Raw genomic sequence first — 22,797 nt, 5'->3', positions numbered from 1 at the left:
TTTTTTGAAGAATGTGAAACCTTAAACTTTTGTAACAAACTACTCTTATAAATCAAACTGGTTAATGTAAAGTGCAACAAACAAATTTTCAGGTAAGTAAAACATACACAAATATGCATACATATGCTCAAACCGACAAAATATAAAATAAGAACAAAAAAAAACATTATTTAAATGAAGGTCAATCCCGTAACAAAGAATGAAAATAGAGTTGAAAATCGCCCGTCAATCTCCCGAGCCGAGCCCGCCGTTCCTTGTAAAATCGATTCCCGATGGCAGATCCCGTCCGCCCGCCCCCGACACTTGCCCGTCCGCCCGCCAGATGTAGCGACGTCGGCGTCGCGGTGATGGGCGGGCCGAGAGGAGCGGCGCGGCGCCCCGACGCACCGGCTCCCAGCGGCAGCGGCAGTCGACGCGTCCAGACGTTTCGCGGATGCGCACTCGTATTTCCTAGTGATGGTCAGCTGTAGTCAGGAACCGTCGAGAAATGCGCCTTAGGCATGTAACTCTGGCTCGCAGAGATACCCTACGGCCGCAAAATGTTCGCGTACGGTTTCGAGATTACATAGACCTGTAATATGCCTGTGCCTAGTGCGAGTTCACGGTGAAAATCTGGCGTGAACGGTGGCTCGGAGACATGGCGTCGGTGGCGGGCTCGACCGAACAGCCGCCTGCCGCGCACGGGCACAGCTTCTGCAAGAAGACCTTCCACAAGCCCACGTACTGCCACCACTGCAGCGACATGCTCTGGGGCCTCATCCAGCAGGGCTTCATCTGCGAAGGTGAGCCACCCCCGATATAGGTCACGCCGCCACACACCCTGCCACGGGGACGGCCCCCAACCGCCGCCTCCACGCGCCTTCTCGCCGACTCGGACCCACAGACGACTGTGTTTACCCGAGCGCGAGGCGGAATCTTAAGCAAACGCGCCGCCTCCACCGGGCCCCAGCTCCACGAGCGCTCCTCCAGCTCGTGAAAGCCGAAAGTCGATAATTAAGTTGGCGGATTTGGGGGGCTTGGTGCCACATTGGTCCTTCGATCCGGATGTGGCGTCCGGAGATTGCGGTTTTTCCGGCGGCATGTCCGCTGTTGGGAGTCGGTTGTTATTGGGGTTCCTCCTTGGGATGTTCTTCTGGTAAATTGTGTCTGATACGTGGATCGTTTGCGACGCCGACGCCTCCCGGTGCGCTCGTCGTTGCGCATCGATCTTTCGCCAGCGAATAATCGCGAGAGGGTCCGATTATGTAGCGACGCATGTGTAGCGCCGTGACGTCAGTCCGTCACCTTTCGTCATGTATATAGCGAGTGGCGGCCAGTGGCGGCTCGTGGTCAGGGCTGCTGTGGAAATAGGTCGGGAGGGTTTGGCCCGACACGGCCACATGTTATTATTATTAATAATATTATTATTATTGTTATTGTTGTCGTCGTCAAGAACAACGTGTAAACTAAAAAGTACCATTCTTCTAAATAAATTACATTCTAAAACTAAAGAAAACAAGAAGCAAGAAAAGAAGCACAACTGGGACAACAAGAATACGCTGTCAATATTTTTTTTACTACAAGCGGTATCTAAATATGAAGATCATAAAAAGTACACACACAAGGTGTTGACCTTTTTGTTGTTCTATACTGTAATCCCCAAATCAGGTCAATTGAATCAGAGAATGTGTCATTTGTTGCTTCACTGAACACTGAATGAAAAGTCATTAGCATGTCGGTGATTAAAGCACATGATAAATGTCAAAATTGTCAAAAAATGACAGATAAAAATTCTTCATAAAAATGCAACCATGTTATTTTTTTTTATAAAATACTCTTTAAGTATGTTTTCAGATTTAGATTCTTGATGGAAACTCATAGTTTGAAAACGGAGGATTGTAATTCAGCACATTTTTTTTATCGTTTATGTATATATACAGGGCGTCTCGAAAATGGCGAGTTAACTCTCCGGACTTCGGTCTTGAGTGCTGCGGTGTTTCGGTGCCCATGATGTGTTATTTTGGAAGCCCATGGAGATCTTTTTTGTAAACTATTTAAAACAAATTTTGAAGGACTTTGGTATTCTATTTTCGGAAAATTCTGACCTGACCTGTTTTTGAGATAATTTTGGGACCACGTTTTTCCTTAGAGGGTACGTCATTTGCCAAAATCAGTTTTATCTTAGCAGGTACTAGCCCCGCCCACCCGCCCTCTCTTTTCTTATAGGATATGTCGTTTGCCAAATCAGTCTTATATTATCAAATACTATCCCCACCCACCCACTCTCAGTTTTATCTTAGGTATTACCAAGTACTTGCTAAGATAAACTGATTTTGGCAAATGACATACCCTCTAAGAAAAGGGAGGGCGGGTGGGCGGCTCTAATATTTGATAATTTAACACTGATTTTGGCAAATCACATACTCTGTAAGAAAATGAAGGGTGGGTGGGCGGTTCTAGTATTTGATAAGATAAGACTAATTTTGGCAAATCACATATGTTCCAAGAAAATGGAGGGTGGGTGGGCGGGTCTAGTATTTGATAAGATAAGACTGACTTTGGCACTTTTGACATTTCGACAATGTTTCAACTATGTCCGAAAATTAGCCACCCTCTCTTTTCTTAGATTGTATGTCATTTGCCAAAATAAACCTTATCTTAGCAGGTACTAGCCCCACCCACTTACCCACCCTCTCTTTTCTTAGGGGGTATGTCATTTGCCAAAATCAGTTTTATCTTAGCAGAATTTTTAAACAACTTTTCCCATAATGAAATTTTGCACTATGCAAATTTCCACCCATTTTCGACGATATTCGAAATTTAATCAAACACATTTTCTTGCAGAAGTCATTTCCCGGCTCATTTCTTCGATAACTCCAACCGATTTTCCAGAATCGTCCACTGAAATTTTGTAATTTGTAAAAATTTCAAAAAATTCCAATTTCACTCCGAATTTTTCGAAAATATTGCTTCGTGGCCCTAAATACGTTATATTTTTGGAATCAGCACGTCAAGCCAATTTTTAGGGGACTTTTTTAAAAATAAAATTTTCCAGTACGGATATACAAATAAAAGAAAAAATATATCTAAAGTGTAGAACTAAATTAATAACACAACCCCTGAGAAAAATACAATCTACTAGAGGGTACATTAACTTCGTGGAAATATTGACAAATATTTCGGATGCGGATTTATAAACCACGAGTACAGGAGTATATTATTTCAAAAATTTTAGGTAACTTTAACTACGCAAAATAATGAGGGAACGTCATCGAATTGTTGGTGGGAATAATTAGACGAATTTGAATTAGTGTTTTAAATAATAAATAAATAATAAATAAATAATAATTTTATTGTCCAACAGGTTACCCTAATGACAGGACAAATCTAAATAATTACTTACATGAATAACCAACACAAAAATTATATATAATTTTACTATGAACACGATATTCCTAACATACATATAAAATTTGACTACAATCGGTCAGGTAATTTCGGAGATTTTCTATCAAACAGTCGTCTCGTTATGGGAATACCATTTTGATATACATATGGCTCATCCAAGTCAATAAGTATTAGATTATATATATCAACGAATTCTACAATAGAATATTAGACACATAATCTCCGAAATTTCTTAAGAGGATGTGTTATTTACTAAAATCAGTTTTATCTTAGCAACTTCTAACCCCGCCCACCCGCTCTCACTTTTCTTAGAAGATATCTCATTTGCCAAAATCAGTTTTATCTTAGAAGGTACTAGCCCCTCCCAACCGCCCCCTCTTTTCTTAGAGGGTATGTAATTTGCCAAAATCAGTCTTATATGATCAAATATTAGCCCCACCCACCACCCTCAGATTGATCTTAGGTATTACCTAATACCTGCTAAGGTAAAACTGACTTTGGCAAATGACATACCCTCTAAGAAAAGGGAGGGTGGGTGGGCGGCTCTAGTATTTGATAATATAAGAGTGATTTTGGCAAATCACATACTCTCTCAGAAAATGGAGGGTGGGAGGGCGGGTCTAGTATTTGATAAGATAAGACTGACTTTGGCACTTTTGACATTTCGACAATTTTTCAACTACTTCCGAAAATTAGCCACCCTCTCTCTATCTTAACAAGTTCTAGCCCCACCCACCCGCCCTCTCTTTTCTTCGAGGGTATCTCATTTGCCAAAATCAGTCTTATCTTAGCAGATACTAGCCCCACCCACCCACCCTCTCTTTTCTTAAAGGATATCTCATCTGCCAAAATCAGTTTTATCTTAGAAGGTACTAACCCCGCCCACCCGCCCTCTCTTTTCTTAGAGGCTATCTCGTTTGCCAAAATCAGTTTTATATTATCAAATACTAGCCCCACCCACCCACCCTCAGTTTTATCGTAGGTACAACCTAGTACCTCCTAAGGCAAAATTGAGTTTGGCAAATGACATACCCTCTAAGAAAAGGGAGAGTGGGTGGGGCTAGTTTTTGATTAGATAAAACTGATTTTGGCAAATCACATACTCTCTAAGAAAATGGAGGGTGGGTGGGCGGGGTTAGTAATTTGATAAGCTAAGACTGATTTTGGCAAATGACATATCTTCCAAGAAAATAGAGGGCGGGTGGGTGGGGCTAGTATTTGATAAGATAAGATTGACGTTGGCACTTTTGACATTTCGACAATTTTTCAACTATGTCCGAAAATTAGTTTTATCTTAGCAGGTACTAGCCCCACCCACCCACCCTCTGTTGTCTTAGAGGGTATGCCATTTGCCAAAATCACTTTTATCTTAGCAGAATTTTTAGACGACTTTTTCCAAAATGAAATTTTGCACTATGCAAATTTCGACCCATTTTCGACGATTATTAGAAATTTAACCAAACACATTTTCTTGTAGATTTCGGGCCGCAGATGTCACTTGCCGGCTCATTTCTTCGATAACTCCAACCGATTTTCCAGAAGCCCCCATTGAAATTTCGTAATTTTTTAAAATTTCAAAAAATCGCAATCTCACTCCGAATATTTCGAAAACATTGCTCCGTGACCCTAAGTTGTATTTTTGGAATCAGCACGTCAAGCCAATTTTTAGGGGACTTTTTCAAAAATAAAATTTTCCAATACGTCTATGCAGATAAAAGAAAAAATATATCTAAAATGTAAAACTAAATTAATAAAACAACCCATGAGAAAAATACAAACTACTAGCGGGTACTTGAAGCTCGTGGAAATATTGACAAAAAATTTCGAATGCGGATTCATAAACCACGAGTACAGGAGAACATTATTTCAAAAATTTTAGGTAACTTTAACTACGCAAAATAATGAGGGAACGTCATCAAATTGCTGGTGGGGATGATTAGACGAATTTGAGTTAGTGTTTTACCATGTACACGATATTCCTAAAATACATATAAAATTTGACAACAATCGGTCAGGTAGTTTCGGAAATTTTCTGTCAAACAGCCGTCTTGTTATGGGAATATCATTTTGACATATGGCTCATCCAAGTCGATACTTATTACATTATATGTATCAACGGATTCTACAATTGAATATTAAACACGTAATCTCCGAAATTTCTTAGAGGATGTCATTTACTAAAATCAGTCTTATTTTAGCAGCTACTAACCCCGCCCACCCACCCTCTCTTTCTTACAGGGTACATCATTTGCCAAAATCAATCTTATATTATCAAATATTAGCCCCACCCACCCACCCTCAATTTTATCTTAGGTACGACCTAGTACCCTCTAAGAAAAAGGAAGATGGGTGTTCGGAGCAAGTATTTGATAATATAAGACTGATTTTGGCAAATCACATACTCTCTAAGAAAATGGAGGGTGGGTGGGCGGGTCTAGTATTTGATAAGATAAGACTGATTTTGGCAAATGCCATATCTTCCAAGATAATAGAGGGCTGGTGGGTGGGGCTAGTATTTGATAAGATAAGATCTGCTAAGGTAAAACTGACTTTGGCAAATGACATACCCTCTACGAGAAGGGAGGGTGAGTGGGCTGGGCTAGTATTTGATAACATGACTGATTTTGGCAAATCTCATACCCTCTAAGAAAATGGAGGATGGGTGGGCGGGTCTAGTATTTGATAAGATACTACTGATTTTGGCAAATGACATATCTTCCAAAAAAATAGAGGGCGGGTGGGTGGGGCTAGTATTTGATAAGATAAGACTGACTTTGGCACTTTTGACATATCGACAATTTTTCAACCATGTCCGAAAATTAGACACCCTCTCTTTTCCTAGAGGGTATGTGATTTGCCAAAACTAGTTTTATCTTGGCAGATACGAGCCCCACCCACCCGCCCTCTCTTTTCTTAGAGGACATCTCATTTGCCAAAATTAGTTTCATCTTAGAAGGTACTAGCCCCGCCCACCCGCCCACTCTTTTCTTAGAGGACATCTCATTTGCCAAAATTAGTTTCATCTTAGAAGGTACTAGCCCCGCCCACCCGCCCACTCTTTTCTTAGAGGACATCTCATTTGCCAAAATCAGTTTTATCTGAGAAGGTACTAGCCCCGCCCACCCGCCCACTCTTTTCTTAGAGGATATCTCATTTACCAAAATCATCTTTATCTTAGAAGGTACTAGCCCCTCCCACCCATCCTCAGTTTTATCTTAGGTATTACCTAGTACCTGCTAAGGTAAAACTGACTTTGACAAATAACACACCCTCTAAGAAAAGGGAGGGTGGGTGGGCGGGGCTAGTATTCGATAATATAAGACTGACTTTGGTAAATCACATACCTTCTAAGAAAATGGAGGGTGGGTGGGCGGTTCTAGTATTTGATAAGATAAGACTGATTTTGGCAAATCACATATTCTTTAAGAAAATGGAGGGTGGGTGGGCGGGGTTAGTATACTTGATAAGGTAAGACTGATTTTGGCAATTACATATCTTCCAAGAAAATAGAGGGCGGGTGGGTGGGGCTAGTATTTGATAAGATAAGACTGACTTTGGCACTTTTGACATATCGACAATTTTTCAACCATGTCCGAAAATTAGCCACCTCTCTTTCTTCCAGGGTACGTCATTTGCCAAAATCAGTTTTATCTTAGCAGGTACTAGCCCCGCCCACCCGCCCTCTCTTTTCTTAGAAGGTACCTCATTTGCCAAAATCAATCTTATATTATCAAATATTAGCCCCACCCACCCACCCTCAGTTTTATCTTGGTACCTGCTAAGGTAAAACTGACTTTGGCAAATCACATACTCTCTAAGAAAATGAAGGGTGGGTGGGCGGTTCTAGTATTTGATAATATAAGACTGATTTTGGCAAATGACATATCTTCCAATAAAATAGAGGGTGGCTGGGTGGGACTACTATTTCATAAGATAAGACTGACTTTGGTACTTTTGACATTTCGACAATTTTTCAACCATGTCCCAAAATTAGCCACCCTCTCTTTTCTTAGAGGGTATGTCATTTGCCAAAACTAGTTTTATCTTAGCAGATACTAGCCCCACCCACCCACCCTCTCTTTTTTAGAGGACATCTCATTTGCCAAAATCAGTTTTATCTTAGAAGGTGCTAGCCCCTCCCACCCACCCTCCCTTTTCTTAGGTGGTATGTCGTTTGCCAAAATCAGACTTATATTATCAAATACTATTCCCACCCACCCACCCTCAGTTTTATCTTGGTACCTGCTAAGGTAAAACTGACTTTGGCAAATGACATACCCTCTAAGAAAAAGGAGGGTGGGTGGGCGGGGTTTGTATTTGATAATATAAGACTGATTTTGGCAAATCACATACTCTCTAAGAAAATGGAGGGCGGGTTCGCGGGTCTAGTATTTGATAAGATAAGACTGATTTTGGCAAATGTTATATCTTCAAAGAAAATAGAGGGCGGGTGGGTGGGGCTAGTATTTGATAAAATAAGACTGACTTGGAACTTGACATTTCGACAATTTTTCAACTATGTCCGAAAATTAGCCACCCTCTCTTTTCTTAGAGGGTATGTCATTTGCCAAAATCAGTTTTATCTTAGCAGGTACTAGCCCCGCCCACCCGCCCTCTCTTTTCTTAGAAGGTACCTCATTTGCCAAAATCAGTCTTATTACTTACGTACTTTTTGGTTTTTTCAAGTTTTCAAAAATAAAGATGAAGAAGAAAATCCTTTTTTTTACTTTCAAGTGATATAAAATTTTTGTGTATAAAATTCTTCACTTTTCGAATTTGCAACTCCATAAACAAGGGTTTCATAAAACTTGTTACAATATACAGGGTATCTTAAAAGTGTATCGGCTGACGATGATTTTCAAATATACGAGGTATTCCTGTTAAAGTTTTACATATATTTTTTTAATAATATACCCTAAGAATTTTTTCAGATTTAGATTCTTTGCTCACTAGGGTTTTTTTTTCAGTAGTTTTTGTACTTTTATCTAAACAAAATAGTCATTTTTGTAAACCCATAGGTTCAACATTTTTAAAAATGGAGGATTGTAATTCTTTACAGAAACGTTTTTAATCGTTCATTTTAAAATGGAACACCTGTATTTTGTAACAATTTCGAACTTTTTTTCTAAGTAAACTTTTATTTGATACCAGGTTTGTTGGAGTTAAATTAAATCATAAGTCTAAAGAACCTCCTAAAATAAACCTCCAGAAATGTGGTGCCAGAAGGAAACTTACATGGATAAGCTCGAAAATGTTATAAAATAATAATAATAATATAAAATATTTGAATATATGAAAACCGACAATTACCAAATTTAATCACCCTGTATAAATAAATTCAAATACTGTTCAACTTTCTATAAATTTGTGAAGACAAGGTAACTAAATGTGATCATTTTTTTTTTTAGATGAAGATGCAAATATTTTGATAATTGTTAATTAGAAACCACTTGTGTCCCATTACCATTTTTTTTTCTTTTGTTACAAGAAATCTAAATCTGTAAAAATATCAACTGTGTCACGTTTAAAAAATATAACCAAGTTGCGTAACCTTGAAACGAGTTGTCAAACAATCGTGTACTTATGACACTGTTTTTCAAATAGGACGTCCTGTACTTTTTGGTTTTTTCAAGTTTTCAAAAAAAAAGTAAAGAAAAACCTGGCGGACAAGTATCAAACATAAGAAATTCACATACTGCTGAAAGTGCGGATTACTCTAGAGCAGGGTGCGAACTGTTGTGCCGCCTTTTAGTAATATTTCATCTACTATGGGTGAACAGTAGGATTAAATGTTAAACTTGTCAGTCAGAAATTGTGGTCCTAACTGATTAATTCAAACAACATTTAATTTTGGACAACACTTACTCCATGACGTAGTCAGTGGGTGAAACTCAGATCTAACCATAGAAATAATATTATATGGAAGTAACTTAGAGAGAGACGCGCGTTGTCAACACAGTGGGACAGAGATAGGGCTCTCTGGGTGGCAAAACATTGACGCGAAACTGCAGAGCACTGTGTTTCTGGAGGTTTCATTCGTGCTGCGCATGGTGTTTGAAGGTGTATTTTTGCAAATTTACGTTTTTTAGGCTCAAGTTACCTTATTTAAATGTCTACAGTCTTCTTAAGTTGTATTTTATTGGACTATTTGTTAAACATCATGAAATCGTGTTGTGCGTATAATTGAATAGAACGTGCAAAGAAAGCAATCCTGTTTCATTTCATAGGTAATAATCACATACACAGACGAACGAGTTCGTAAATAATTTAAAAAAATTGTTAGATTCCCTAAACATTCCGAGTTACGAAAAAAACGGATTAATAGAGGGAATTTTATATTTATTGATTATTATTGTTTTAGTTATTTGTACGTGGATTTAGAAAATAGATTTTAGTAGAAAATTCCACACAATTTAATATGTTTAATTTAATTAGGCACCCTGTCACTTTTATCGAAAGTTTAATTAGTTTTATTCTAAAAATTTCAGAATTACCAATGAACATACACTACAAGATTAGTTAACTTGTAGAAGGTTATTGTATGAACTGAATTCGTAATATGTTGTAGATTTTCTATACATTTCATTTTATTAAAGGACTATCTCCACCACTTAACATGATTTTTGTTGTTTCACGTTACACATAATTTTAGTGTAAGCTGTAAAAATATAGTTTTCATTAACAGACGTTTGTTATAATTGATTGTTTGAACAAATTCGTAAGAAAACGTATTAATTCCCGTTCAAATGAAGCGTTTCTTGCCACCCAGCACGTGATACGTGGTCAGCCGTCCTTTCCCCACTGATGCATAACCGCTGTAGCTATTTCTTTCTTATGTTGATTACACTCGCTCGCGTATGGAAACGTACACAAGGCTCCATCCACTCCTTTATTAGATCAATGGATCTAACTGAATCATAACCTACAATTTTCGTTTCATGTATATTTTTAACAATCATGAAAACATTACCAACCTAAAACTTCTAAAAACCTACGATTACCTCCAACTCTTGATAAAATAAATCCGGACACTGATGTTACCAGTTAGAGTAAATAGTTGCTGGTTAGTGTTTGCATCGCGCTCATCACAACAATTCTAAAAACGTTTTTTCTGGGAGTTCCACGTTTATGATTTGATATTCGCGCAGACACTAAATTTAGAAATGTCCATTTTTAGCGTGAAAAATTTCTAGTAATTATCCAACTCGCGAAAATTGAGTTGTTTTCCGGACTAGTTTAATAAGACGAAGATTTCTAGTTATCGGAAATTCCTGTCATTACTTCCTCTCGAAGAATCCGGGCCGCGGAAAAACTTTTGAATTCTGGATTTGATACATAAATTAGGGGCGTCGAAGCGGGCAAATAGTTGATGAATTTGCATGCATTATTTAAAAGCTCCTCGTTTGCGGCCATTTGGGCGAAATTAAACGGAGCTTGCGACACACCTGTTTTCGGCGCGGTAAGAATGTGGAAAATTTTCGGTAGCATGCGTCGAGTTTATTTGTGAGCTTTCTGAATGTTATATTATGTCCATACAAATAAACAGATAGACTGACAGATGCCGGTATAAATCATAGATGAAACTGAAAGAGTTTTAAAATTATATTTTAGACTTTTTATGAGAATAAAATTCCAGTGAAAATAAATGAATGGGTCGTAGTTGGAACACGTGTGTGAGGAGAAAAAGTTTTCATCATGCGGCACATTGTAAATATTAACACTGAGGTAGAGTGTTTTTTCAAAATTTGGGGGATATGTATGAGAAGCATAAATAAAATAGGGTTATTAACCCTAAAAATAGTAAGTCAAAATTGTGCCGGAAAAAAGAGGACAGTTGGTAGCCGTGGTTTGAATTATCGGTGCCCCCGGAAACTATAAACCACTAATAACACCACTTCCACCAAGTGTGTTTTTTCGAACGAAAAACAGAGTTCCGTTCATTGAAGAAAATACAAATTTGGTCATTCTTTAGTCGGTTCTCCCACATTAGATGCAATCTCTGTGATTTATATTGAGATAATGGTCTTTAAATGGTCGCTCTTCCATCCCATATAAATCACAAATTACTACCATTAAGTGTGGGAGTACATTCACTTACTAAACGAGTTTATCACATCCAGGAATAACGATTGCACAATTTTACATTGCTTAAAGTAGTCTACATATCTACAATTAACCTGCAAGTTCTATTAGTCAAAACACACTCGATTCTTTACATAATCCCACAGAAAAATCAAGTGGATTAAATCGGGTGACCTAGCTGGCCACTCCTGCTCCCCTTCGTCCTATCCACCTCCCAGAAAAAGTTTCATTCAAGTAACGCCGTACTGCTAGGAAACATGCATGTTTTAACCAATCACGGGCTCATATTCTACATTTTAATCCTCTATTAAATTAATCCAGGATTAAATATTTAATTCGCAGATATTCTTAAGATTTTGAAGATCGTGAAGACACGAATAGCCTAGAAATTCTAGAATTCTAGAGAGAATAAAGATTTTAAAAGCTCTAAAGTATCCGGGGATTCTGAGAACCCTGATGAATCTATAGACTTTAAAGACCCTAAAGACTCTAAAAACTTGTAGGTAAGCAAAGAAAAATGTTGCTGCCGCGGTGGGAATCGAACCACACGTCTCCCACTTGCCGGGCGGGTGCCTTGACCACTAGGCCACAGAGCTGCTTATTTTTCCTTGCTTACGAACCTGTTATTGTGCCGCCACAAACTCCAAAGACTCTAAAAACCTAAAAACCTACAAACTTTAAAGACTCTTACAAAGATCTTGCAAACCCGAAAGACTCAAATGTTCCAAAAATTTTTAAAATTCTGAAGTTTTCAAAAATTCAAAAAATTATAAAACTGGTAAAATTCCCATGGACTTTTTAAACGCCAAAGATTTTAAAGATTCCAAAGACTAAATAAACCAAAAATCCATAAAAATTGTAAATATCTTAAAAATGCTTCCTTTAAATTTTAGAAATCATATAACACTGGGGGTCTTTAGAATTTAGAATTTAGAATTATTTTCTTTATAAATCCTAGAGATTCCAAAGATTTCAGAGATTCCAAAAATGCCAAAGATTTAGAAATTTGAATATTTTGGCATATACTACTAATTTTATTAAATTTGGAAAATGTGAAACCAAATATTCTAAAACTTTCAATTGTTTCAAGGACTTGAAAGATGCCAAAAACTCCAAAGACATCAAGGATTTTAAGAATTTAACATTTCCAGACATTTTAAAAATTGTAAAAATGCTAAAAATCCTGAAGATCGAAAAAAATATCAAAAAATCGAAAAATTGTAAAATCTGAAAATTGAAGAAAGCAAAAATTGAAAAAATTTAAATTGGAAAAAAAAACTATAAAATTTGAACATTGACACATTGCAAAAAATAAAGCAAATAAAAAACCGGAACGAAAAATTGCAAATCGAAAATTTGGAAAAATAAAAAAAAATCTATAATCGTGAAATTAAAAAAGTGAAAATTTTTTTAAATAATTTATAAGATTCGCATCCCTTGTTATTAATGTAGATCAGAAATAATGAGCAAAGAATATATTGACTATTAAGCCAACGTTTCGAGATTGCATTTTCTCTTCTTCAGGGCTAGTAATCACTTTAAAATGTTATATTTAACATTGTGATTTAATAAACTAATACATGAATAAAATTTTCGTTAAAACGGTTCAATGATGAAATGTCAAAAATTGTCAAAAAAAGTGATTACTAGCCCTGAGGAAGAGAAAATAGTTTCGAAACGTTGGCTTAATAATCAGTGTATCCTTCGGTCCTCTTCCCTCATTATTTTTGATATACATTTTTTTAAATTATAATTATTATTACATATTCAAAAGGAAAATTAGAAAAATTGCAAATCAAAAATTGAAGAACGAAAAATTCAAAAATTTAAAGTTGGAAAATCGAAAAATTGAAAACCGAAAAATTGCAAGTCGAAAAATTGAGAAATCCAAAAATTGAAAAATTGAATTAATGAAAAAGCCTTAAAATCAATACGTAATTGAAAAATAAAAAAATTTAAAAATCGTAAAATTGAACAAGCGAAAAAATTTAAAAATTATAATTATTATTACTTATTCAAAAGGAAAATTAAAAAAATTGCAAACAAAAATTCAAGAAACGAAAAATTCACACATTTAAAAGTTGGAAAATCGAAAACTTTAAAACCGAAAAATTCAAAAATTGAAAAATTTCACATTGAAACAAACGAAAAATTGCAAATTGATTACACTAAAGACATGAAAAATTGAAAAATCGAAAAATCAAAAAATCGAAATTTTAAATGCCATAAGAGATACCGAGAAGCCTAGAAATGCTGAAAATCTATAGGTTCTCAAGATTTTAGAAATCACGGGAATTCTTTAGATAAAGCGAGTCGAAAGATTCCGAAGATTCTAAAGATTCCAAAAGTTGTAAATACACAAAGTTTCAAGATCCTGAATATATGAAAAATCCAACAAATAAAAATTTTAAAGGTGCTGAAAGTTATAAAGATTCTAGAAATTCTAAAAATTCTAAACATTAAGTATATGATAGAACTTGTAGTAATTCGAAAGTGTCGGAATACTGACTTAATGGAATTTAGAATTGAGTTTCCAGAGCTTAATTCTGTAATTTAACTATACAATTTCGAGTTAGTTTAGTTATTAGAATTCTCCCGGTTTTGAAGATTTTTCAGATTTTTCTACATTGTCCTAGATTTCCTCAGCAATTGTTTGGAAGTTTCAAGAATTGAGTTTACAGTCTTTAAGCTTTTCAGAATTTCTGTAGAGTTTCTAAACTTTTTGATGTCTCTAGATTCTGAAATTTCTACTATTTCAAGACTTTCAAAAATTCGCAATGTTTTCAGAATGTCCAAAGTTTCAAGAGTTTTTAAATTTGGTGCAGTGTGGCATTATAAAGAATTTTAGAAATATTAGGTTACAAAAGTTAAGAAATTTTCAAAGTTTCCAGTGTTGAGCTTGAAAATTTTGAAATTTCCAGAGTTTCGCAAATTTTCCAAAATCTCCAGGAACTCTAGAATTTTTTATAAACTTGTAAAGAATTATACACCTACCTATATTTTTTGATTGGAGAGTTTCTACTTTTTTATTTTAGAGTTTAGAAAATTTTCCCGACTTCCTAGAATTTTTACTGTTGTTCCAGTTTTTTGAGAGTCTCGAGTGTTCTGAATGTGTTTAAAGTTTCTATAGTTTCCAAAGTTTATAAAGTTCTGCTGGGTCCAAAGAGATTCCAATCTTTCTACAGTTTCCTAAATTTAATCGTTCCATAGTACTAGTGATTTTTTAGAGCCTTCAGATCTGCAGAAACTCTAGAATTTTTAAAGTTTCCAAAGTTTTTACGGTTCTTCAGTGCCTCAAAATTCTCAGTGTTTTCGAAATTCTTGAAGACTTGACGTTCTTGATCTTCTCAAAGTTTACAAGAATCTCAAAGTTTTAAAAATTATCAATGTTCTCGAACTTTTTGGAGGTTCTCGAGATTCTTGAAATTCTCGAAATTCTCAAAATCTCAAACTTTTCAGTTTTTTAAGTTAATAAAAAGTCTCAAAATTCTTAAAATTTATGAAATGTTGCAGTTTTCAAGGATGTCAAAGTTCTCGAAGGTTTGGAAGGTTTGAAGATTTTTAAAGTTCTTTAAGATTTTATCATTCATAAAGTCGTTTTTACAGTCTTCAGAGGTCTCAAAATTCCAAGTTTTCGGAGTTCTCGATGTTGTGAAGGTTCACAAAAGTCTCAAAGTTTTTAAAGTCCTTAAAGTTTTTAAATAAAGTCCTTAAAGTTCTTAAAGTCCTTAAAGTTCTTAATGTGCTTAAAGTTTTTCATATTTTTTAAATGAAAAAAAATCGAAAATCTCGAGGTTCTCAATTTCTCGAAATTCTTGAGTTTCTTGATGTTCTCGAAATTCTCGAAATTCTCAAGGTTCTTAAAATTCTCGAAGTTCTCAAATTTTTCACGGTTTTACTTAAAATTATCAAAATTTGTTACATTTTTGACATGTTGCATTTTTAAAGCTATTAAAATTCTCTAAGTTCTCAAAAAGTTTTCGAAATCTCGAGGTTCTCGACGTTTTAAAAGTTAACAAAAACCCCAAGTTTTTAAAGTTCCTAAAGTCCGTAAAGTGTTAAAGTTCTTCACATTTTTTAAATGATTGAAAGTTTCATAATTTTCAATGGTTCTCGAAGTTTTCGAAATTCTCAAGGTTCTCAAAGTTTTCGAAATTCTTGGGGTTTTCGAAATTCTTGATGTTCTTGAAGTTCTAGAAATTTTCAGTGTTTTTAAAGATCTTAAAGTACTCAAAATTCACAAAGTTCTTTGAAGTTTCTAGGGTGTCAAAATCCTTAAAGTTCTGGGAAAGTTTTCGAGGTTCTTGAAGGTGTTAAGTGTTTTTAAAGTCTTTAAAGATTTTAACGTTCTTTAAAAACGTCAAGGCTCTCAATTTCTCAAAGTTTTCGAAATTCCCGAAGATCTCCAAGTTATTGACCTTCTTAAAGTTCACAAGAGTCTCAAAGGTTTTAAAGTCCATAAAGTCTATAAAGTGCTTAGTTTTTCATATTTCTGAAATGATCAAAGTTTTCAAAACTATCAAAGTTCTCGAAATTCTCGAGGTTCTTGAAATTCCCGCAGGTCTCAAAATTCTCAGTTTTCAGTGTTTTTAAAGTAATTAAAATTCTCAAAGTTCTCGCAGCTCTGGAAGGCGTCAAGGTTTTTAAAGTTCGTAAAGATTTTATCATACCTAAAGTCGTTTTTACAGTTACCAAGGGCCTCAAAACTCTAAGTTTTCGAAATTCTCGAAGATTTCGACGTTCTCCAAGTTCACAAAAAAAATTCGCAATGTTTCCAGAATGTCCAAAGTTTCAAGAGTTTTTAAATTTGCCGCAGTGTGGCATTATAAAGAATTTTAGAAATATTAGGTTACAAAAGTTAAGAAATTTTCAAAGTTTCCAAGAGTTTCGCAAATTTTCCAAAATCTCCAGGATCTCTAGAATTTTTTATAAACTTGTAAGGAATTATACACCTACCTATATTATTTGATTGGAGAGTTTCTACTTTTTTATTTTAGAGTTTAGAAAATTTTCCCGACTTCCTAGAATTTTTATTGTTGTTCCAGTTTTTTTGAGAGTCTAGAGAGTTCTGAATGTGTTTAAAGTTTGTACAGTTTCCAAAGTTTCTAAAGTTCTCCTGGGCCCAAAGAGATTCCAATCTTTCTACAGTTTCATGAATTTAATCGTTCCAAAGTACTAGTGATTTTTTAGAGCCTCCAGATCTTCAGTAACTCTAGAATTTTTAAAGTTTTTAAAATTTTCGTGTTTCAGAATTTCTGTAAAATCTAGAATATCCAGAATGTCTACTTTTTCTAGAGTTTCTGTTGTCTCTGAAGTTTTTAGTGTTTCTAGATTTTCTACAGCGGCTGAATTTCAGGATTCTGCAGTTTCTACAGTTTCTGGACTTTCAAAAACTTGCAAAGTTTACAAAGTTTCCAGAATGGCCAACGTTTCAAGGGTTTTTAATTGTTTAGTTGAACCTGAAAATGTTGACAGTTTTCAGAGGTTCAAGAGCATTAATATTTTTAGAATTCACATATTTTCCTCCATCCTGAAGATACGAAATATCCTAGAAATTCTATAATGCTAGAGAGAATAAAGATTTTAAAAGCTCGAAAGTATCTGGGGATTCTGAGGACCCTAAAGACTCTAAAAGTAGGTAAGCGAATAAAAATGTTGCTGCCCCGGTGGGAATCGAACCACATATCTCCCACTTGCCGGGCGGGTGCCTTGACCACTAGGCCACAGAGCTGCTTATCTTTTTTGGCTTACCAACCTGTTATTGTGAGAAAGACTTTAAAGACCCTTATAAAAATCTTGCAAACTCTAAAGACTCAAACGTTCCAAAAATTTTAAAAATTCCAAATGTTATAAAACTGGTAAAATTCGCATGGACTCTTTAAACGCCAAAGATTTTAAAGATTCCAAAGACTAAATAAACCAAAAATCCTTAAAAATTGTAAATATCTTAAAAATGGTTCCCTTAAACTTTAGAAATCCTATAACACTAGGGGTCTATAAGATCCTAATTATTTTCTTTATAATTCCTAAAGATTCTATAGATTTCTGAGATTCCAAAAATGCCAAAGATTTAGAAATTTGAATATTTTGACATGTGCGGAGACTACTAATTTTATTAAATTTGGAAAATCTGAAACAAAATATTCTAAAACTTTCAATTGTTTCAAGGACTTCAAGGATGTCAAAAACTCTAAGGACGTCAAGGATTTTAAGAATTTAAAATTTACAGACATTTTAAAAATTGTAAAAATGCTAAAAACCCTAAAGATCGAAAAAAAATTTAAATTCCATCAGAGATGCGGAAATAGAAAAATAGAACTGAAAATTTGAAAAATCGAGAAAATGATACATTAAAATTTCTAAAAATTGAAAAACCGAGAGAATGATAAATTAAAACATCGAAAAATCGATAAATCGAAGTATCAAATTAGAAAATCGAAAAATCGAAAAGCCGAAAAATCGACTCATAGAAAAATTGAAAAATCGGGAAATTGAACATTGAAGGCTCAAAAAACTGAAAAATAGAAAGCAAAAATTGAAATTCGAAAAATAAAAAACCGAAACGAAAAATTGCAAATCGAAAATTTGGAAAAATAAAAAAATTCTAAAATCGTAAAATCGAAAAAGTGTTTTTTTTTTAATAATGTATAAGATTCGCATCCCTTGTTATTAATGTAAATGAGAAGTACTGAGAAAAGAATATATTGAGTGTTAAGCCAACGTTTCGAGATTGTATTTTCTCTTCTTTAGGGCTGAGGAAGAGAAAATACAGTCTCGAAACATTGGCTTAGTGTATCCTTCGGTCCTCTTCCCTCATTATTTCTGATCTACATTTTTTTTTAATTATAATTATTATTACATATTCAAAAGGAAAATTAGAAAAATTGCAAATCAAAAATTGAAGCACGAAAAATTCAAAAATTTAAAGTTGGAAAATCGAAAAATTGAAAACCGAAAAATTGCAAAATCTACAAATTGAAAAATTTCACATTAAAAAAAGAAAAACTGAAAATACAGAGGAAATAAAAAACCTAAACGAAAAATTGCAAATCGATATATTGAAGACACGAAAAACCGAAAAATCCAAAAATTGAAGAATCCAGAAATTGAAAAGTTGAAAAATGAAAAAGCCCTAAAATCAATACGTAATTGAAAAATAAAAAAAATTTAAAATCGTAAAATTGAAAAGACGAAAAAATTTAAAAATTGTAATTATTATTACATATTCACAAGGAAAATTAGAAAAATTGCAAATCAAAAATTCAAGAAACGAAAAATTTACAAATTTAAAAGTTGGAAAATCGAAAAATTGAAAACCGAAAAATTGAAAAATTTCACACTGAAAAAGAAGCATTGAAAATATACAGAAAATAAAAAAACCAAACAAAAAATTGCAAATCCATAAACTAAAGACATGAAAAATTGAAAAATCGAAACATCAAAAAATCGGAATTTTAAATTCCATAAGAGATACCGAGAAACCTAGAAATGCTGAAAATCTAAAGTTTCTCAAGATTATAGAAAGATTCTAGAGAGTCTAAACATTCCGAAGATTCTAAAGATTCCAAAAGTTGTAAATACACAAAGTTTCAAGATCCTGAATATATGAAAAATCCAACAAATAAAAACTTTAAAGGTGCTGAAAGTTATAAAGATTCTAGAAATTCAAAAATTCTCAACATTAAGTATATGATAGAACTTGTAGTAATTCTAAAGTGTCCAAAATTTCCAAAGATTGGTAAGATTCTGAAAACCTTGATAGCTCTGAGGACTAGTAATCACTTTAAAATGTTATATTTAACATTGTGATTTAATAAACTAATACATGAATAAAATTTTCGTTAAATGATGAAATGTCAAAATTGTCAAAAAAAGTTATTACTAACCCTGAGGAAGAGAAAATACAGTCTCGAAACGTTGGCTTAATAGTCAGTGTATCCTTCGGTCCTCTTCCCTCATTATTTCTGATCCACATTTTTTTAAATTATAATTATTATTATTACATATTATTATATTCAAAAGGAAAATTAGAAAAATTGCAAATAAAAAATTGAAGGACGAAAAATTCAAAAATTTAAAGTTGGAAAATCGAAAAATTGGAAACCGAAAAATTGAAAAAATTCACATTGAAAAAAGAAAAACTGAAAATACAGAGGAAATCGAAAAATTGCAAATCGAAATATTGAAGACATGAAAAACTGAAAAATCCAAAAATTCAAAAATCCGAAGATTGAACAAAATTAAAATTGGAAAAACAAAAAACTATAAAATCCGAACCTTGAAAAACTGTAAAAAAACAAATAAAAAACAAACGAAAAATTGTTAATCAAAAATTTGGAGAAATAAAAAATTGAAGAATCCAGAAACTGGAAAGTTGAATAAATGAAAAAGCCTTAAAATCAATACATAATTGAAAAATAAAAAAATTTAAATCGTAAAATTGAAAAAGCGAAAAAATTTAAAAATTATACTCCTAATTATTATTACATATCCAAAAGGACAATTAGAAAAATTGCAAATCAAAAATTCAAGAAACGAAAAATTCCAAATTTAAAAGTTGAAAATCGAATAATTGAAAGCCAAAAAAATGCAAGTCGAAAAATTGAAAATACCTATAGAGAAAATAAAAAACCAAAACAAAAAATTGCAAATCGATAAATTGATGACATGAAAAATTGAAAAATGGAAAAATCCAAATCCGAGAATTGAAAATTGTAAAAAAGCAAATACAAAACGAAAAATCGCAAATCGAAAATTTGGAGAAATAAAAAATTGCAAAATCCAGAAATTGAAAAGTTGAATTGAAGAGCTTTAAAATGAATAATTGAAAACCGAAAAATTCAAAAATTGAAAAATTTCACATTGAAAAAAAAGCATTGAAAATATACAGAAAATAAAAAAACCAAACGAAAAATTGCAAATCGATAAACTAAAGACATGAAAAATCGAAAAATCAAGATTTTTCGATTTTTCAATTTTGATGTCTCTAGATTCTGAAATTTCTAGAATTTCTAGACTTTCAAAAATTCGCAATGTTTCCAGAATGGCCAAAGTTTCAAGAGTTTTTAAATTTGCCGTAGTGTGGCATTACAAAGAATTTAAAAAAATTACGTTACAAAACTTAAGAAATTCGCAAAGTTTCCAGTGTTGAGCTTGAAATTTCCAGAGTTTCGAGAGCATTAATATTTTTAGAATTCGCAAATTTTCCAGAATCTTCAGGAACTCTAGAATTTTTTATAAACTTATAAGGCCTACTTATAGTTTTTGACTGGAGAGTTTCCATGTTCTTATTTTAGAGTTTACAAAATTTCCAGATTTTCCCGACTTCCTAGAATTTTTACTGTTCTTCCAGTTTTTTGAGAGTCTCGAGAATTCTCAATGTGTTTAAAGTTTCTACAGTTTCCAAAGTTTCTAAAGCTCTCCTGGGTCCAAAGAGATTCCAATTGTTCGTGTTTCAGAATTTCTGCAGAATCTAGAATATCCAGAATTTCTACCTTTTCTAGAGTTTCTGTGGTGCCTGAAGTTTTTGGTGTTTCTAGATTTACATACTACAGATGCTGAATTTAAGTTTTTGAAGTTTCTACAGTTTCTAGACTTTCTAAAACTCACAAAGTTTACAAAGTTTCCAGAGTGGCCAAAGTTTCAAGGGTTTTAGTTGTTTAGTTGAACCTGCAAATTTTGACAGTTTTCAGAGGTTGGAGAATTTTAACATTTTTAGAGTTTACCAATTTTTCAAAATCTCCAGGGATTCTAGAGTTTTTTATCTTATAGTTTACAAAATTATGTGAGGATATCCAGAGCTTCCAGGATTTTTTGACCATTAAGAATTTCTATAATTTCTCGACTTCATAGAATTTGTAAAGTTCGAACAAACTGCACGGTTTTCAAAGATTCTATAATTTATTTAAAGGGATCAAAAAATTTTAGATTTTCTAAAGTTTCCAGTATTTAAGAGTTCTAGAATTTTCACAATTCATAAAGTTTCTGAAGCTTCTAGAACTGATATAATCTCAAAAACCTCCAGCATACCATCATTTTGATAGTCTTTTGAATTCTGAAAATTTTGCAAGATTCTACGGGTTCTAAAGTTCCCAAAGTTCGCCAAATTGCTGAAAGTGTTTCTCTCTATACTGAATTTCAAAGATTCTACAGATTCTAGACTTTCAAAAGCTCATAAAGTTTTCAGAGTTTCCTACTGTCCAAAGTTTGAACATTTTTAGTTTATTAGTTGACCCTGCAAATTTTGAAAGTTTCTAGAGTTTAGAGTCTCCAGGAATTCTATTTTTTTTTATAGAAGCTATAACCTTATATTTTTTAGAGAGTTTCTAGAGTTTTTCCGTTTCTAAAAGTTACAAAATTTCAAGATTTTTCCGACTTCCTGGAATTGTTACTGTTCGTAGAGTATCCAAAACTTCCAGGGTTTTTGAACTATTTTAGAGCAATAAGGTTTTTAAACTTTCCGAATTTTTAAAGTCGGAATAACTTAAATTATTTTGATATTGAAGCTGTCATTTCGTGTCCAACTCTTAAAAACGTCATAATACACTCTAGTTTGTCTCTCTCGAGCCGCGCCTCAACCGTCAAACCTGCACTCGATTTCGCGTCGGTCGTCCTAAATCGGGCCACTCTTCCCCAGCCATAACTAGTTTTCCATTCAGACTCGGCCTTGCCATTGAAGTTCCGTTTATCTCCCCTTGGGAGATCTCTATTCACGGCGGAGCAATTGTATTAGTTACCGTAAGTTGACTTATTATAAACATCCAGGTATATAGGAACGCGATATCGCAGCGGAATATGTCAGCGCCGTTCCCATTGTGCGCGGCTAAAGCTCCATTATTTATAGTCCTGCGGAAAGGTCAAAGAAACCGTAGCTTCTTCACTAGCACGACTCCCACACCTGCAGCGCGCCCGCCCGATGCCGAATAAATATCGCCTCTGCTCCGGCAAGGTCTCGGCTCCGGCAGTTCGGGCTCCGGCGGACGTGCACAGGTGCGCTCTGCCCGGAATAACGATGCAGATGCGGCATTGCATAAACTTTTAAATGTCGTAAACGTTTCCGGGAAAGTCAAGCACGAGGCAGATGGTGCACGCCGAACAAGGGAGGCCGGGGGCCGTTAATTGGAGGAGAACGGCGGCGGGCGGCAGGGCCGGCCCCGACCAAAAGGTGGAAAAGGTTTTCTGGCTTTTGTGTCTATCTGTCTAGTAGTGATCGATCATTGAAAGTTCTTTGTGCGACTCCTCCGGAAAGTCGATGACGTCATCTAAAAAATTATTAAATATTTTTACTTCCTGAGCGTAAGCTTTTAAATCTTGCACACGTTTTAAGGT

At 34.3% G+C, this 22,797-nt stretch overlaps 1 protein-coding gene across 9 annotated transcripts in view; it reads left to right on the top strand.

Annotated features, from left to right (window-relative positions):
- The first annotated feature begins 409 nt into the window (after nt 1-409).
- The window catches only part of LOC135128667 (diacylglycerol kinase theta), a 79,337-nt gene continuing 56,949 nt past the window's right edge, over nt 410-22,797 (top strand). For all 9 annotated transcript variants that reach the window (XM_064055657.1, XM_064055651.1, XM_064055656.1 and 6 more), the window contains exon 1: nt 410-782. In XM_064055657.1, the coding sequence (XP_063911727.1) occupies nt 638-782 (145 nt within the window). In that variant the 5' untranslated portion in view covers nt 410-637. The remainder of the gene's footprint in view (nt 783-22,797) is intronic.

Source organism: Zophobas morio, unplaced genomic scaffold (genome assembly GCF_036711695.1).
Source record: "Zophobas morio isolate AGI-343-1 ecotype UQ-CSIRO unplaced genomic scaffold, CSIRO_AGI_Zmor_V1 ptg000014l, whole genome shotgun sequence".
NCBI classification, from domain to species: Eukaryota; Metazoa; Arthropoda; class Insecta; order Coleoptera; family Tenebrionidae; genus Zophobas; species Zophobas morio.
The sequence above is the reverse complement of the archived record's forward strand: the minus strand, read 5'-3'. Positions and strand labels throughout refer to the sequence as shown.